The sequence below is a fragment of the Alligator sinensis genome, unplaced genomic scaffold, assembly GCF_000455745.1.
Source record: "Alligator sinensis unplaced genomic scaffold, ASM45574v1 scaffold1740_1, whole genome shotgun sequence".
NCBI lineage: Eukaryota > Metazoa > Chordata > Crocodylia > Alligatoridae > Alligator > Alligator sinensis.
This window is the reverse complement of record NW_005843154.1, coordinates 77638-80089: the sequence shown is the minus strand read 5'-3', so window position 1 is coordinate 80089 and position 2452 is coordinate 77638. Positions and strand designations below refer to the sequence as shown.

The 2452-nt window shown below is 65.4% G+C and overlaps 1 protein-coding gene across 1 annotated transcript in view; it reads right to left on the bottom strand.

The window, feature by feature from the left end:
* The window catches only part of VARS (valyl-tRNA synthetase), a 26183-nt gene that overhangs the window by 409 nt on the left and 23322 nt on the right, over positions 1-2452 (bottom strand). Inside the window, 5 exon segments of the mRNA XM_025194051.1 lie at positions 1-96; positions 905-1080; positions 1183-1294; positions 1505-1708; positions 2128-2292. Of these exon segments, the coding sequence (XP_025049836.1) occupies positions 1-96; positions 905-1080; positions 1183-1294; positions 1505-1708; positions 2128-2292 (753 nt within the window).

Sequence of the window (2452 nt, the reverse complement as noted above, 5' to 3'; positions counted from 1 at the left end):
CGCCCCCCGCGCCCCGCCCACCCCCCCCCCCTGCCGTAACAGCTCTGCCCGGCGCCCCTCTAGCTTGCCCACCTCCTTCTCTACATCGATCAGACCCTAGCGGGTCAGAACAGGGAGGTGAGTGCCCGGACACCAGAGTCCCACCCTCCATGCATGCTACACCCCAACCCCAAAAGCCTGGGTCCCACTCTCTATACATGCTACACCCCCCACCCCACCCCAGTGCCACCTCCCAATGCCTGGGTCCACTCCTCATACCCCCCACCCAAACACCTAGGTCCTGTTTTCTCAGATCCCCCAGCACCAGTCCCAGATGCCCGGGTCCACTCTCCATAACCCCCAGAACCAGTCCCAGATGGATGCCTGGGTCTGCTCTCTGTGCTCCTGCCTGCAGCGCCAGCCCCAGATGCCTGGGTTCATTCTCCCCACCCTACCCCTGCCCGCCCCCCACCCCACAAGACACCTCTGTCTGCTCTCCATCTGGACCCTGGACACTTGGGTCCTACTTTCTACTGCCCCCCACCCCCAATACCTGGGTCCTGATCTCCACCACCACACCCCGTTCCCCAGGTCCCCCACAGGCCCCACTCGGACACCTGGGTCCCTCCATGTGCTCCTTCCAGACACCTGGGTCCCCCTGCCATCCCTTCCTGGACACCTAGGTCCCACTGGAGGGCCCCTTTGCAATGCCTGGGTCCCCCCTTCGACAAGGTGCCAACAGGCCCCTCCTGGACACTGGGTCCCACTCTCCACTTCCCACCTCCAGGACACCTGGATCTGACTTTGCACTGCCCATCCTCCCCAGATACCTGGGTGCCCCCATGCATCCCTCCCAGATACTTGGGTATCCCTCCATTCCCCTCCAAAACCCCTCCCAGATGTCTGAGTGCCTCCATGAGCTGACCTTGAGTAACAGGTGGACAGTGCAGCGGTCAGAGGCGATGGCCACAGCACAGCCGCCAGGGGCGGCCTCGCCAGGCCCCAGTGTCTGCACGGCCTGGCACGAGGCTAGAGTCCGGATGTAGCCGGAGACCTGGGCTGCCAGCTGGGCCGTGCCCCGGTCACGGCACTGCAGGAAGCCTGGGGGAGAAAGGGTGGGAGAGCAAGAGAGGGATCAGAGGTCAAGGGGGCAGGGCACAGGAGAGCTCCGCCTCCCTGGCCCTGCTCCCACCTGGTACCTACAGTCGGCTTTGGTCTTGGTGAGGTTGTAGTCAGCCCGCAGGGAGCGCACAGCCCGGACGATGCCCAGCGCAAACTCCATGGCCGCCTCAGCCTCAGCGTCCTGCCAGCAGTACTGGTGGCGAGAAGGGGTTAACAGTGCCCCTCACTCCCAACCCGTAGCCCCCAGGCCCTCACTCCCACCCTGCCAGACCAGCCCTGCGTCTGCCCCTCACTCTTAATCAGCAGCACCCCTGCCCAGTCCTGTTGGCACCCCTCACTCCTGACCCACTCCCCCTCCTAGGTGCCCCTCTGGACCCACAATCCCCCTCCCCTGGGGCAGTACCTGCTGGGGGCTGGGGTAGGGGGCCACACAGAGGCTGGGGGCGGCAGGGGGCCGAGGTGGCAGGCGCTGGAACAGCTCCTCAGTGACGAAGGGCATGAGCGGGGCCAGCAGGCGCAGGCCAGCATCCAGGCACGTGTGTAGCGTGGCCTGTACTGCCCCTGCCCCTGCCTCTGGCCCCTCTGCCAGCACTGGCTTCACCAGCTCCTGTGGGGCAAGCGGGGAACACGGGTCAGACAAATAGGGTGGGGAGCGCGCAGCACCCCACTCTCTGCTCCCTCCCTTCATGGGCCCCTCTCCATAGACAGGGGTGTGGGGCCCTCTGTCCTCCTTAGGCCCCACCCTGAAACCCCCCATGGCTGCACCCACCTCCTGCCAGGGCCTTCCCTCTATCCACATTGGCCCCAGCTCCATAGACCCTCCACCCATCCCTGCTGGCTCCACCCCCTGCCCACAGGTCCCACCCCCTCCCTTCATGCTCCAAGCCCCTCCCTCCACCCCCTTGGGTCCCACCCTCAGCCTTATCTCCAACCTTCATCCCCTCCATCTCCAGTGGCCCCACCCCTAACCCCATATGCCCTGCCCCCGCCCCCACCTCCAAGCCATGCCCCCCAAGCGCGGCTCACCAGGTAGACATCGCAGAGCTCATATAGCCAGAAGCTGTAGACAGCCGTGGTGAGGCCCGGGAAGTCGTAGGCATGGAAGGCGGTATCGCACAGCGTCACGGCCTGGCTCAGCCGGCTCAGCATCCAGCGCTCTGCCAGCCCTGCCCCTGCCAGGTCCAGCCCTGCCTGTCAGGGGGGAGCACACACAGGTCACGCACACGTGCCAACCCAAGGCGCACCTGCCCCTTACTCCCAAGAGAGGAGCACAAGAAATGGGTTGGAGTGAGGTAGGCTGGTGCCAATGGGGGTGGAGGAAAGGGTGTGGATGGGGGTAGGTAGGGCATCA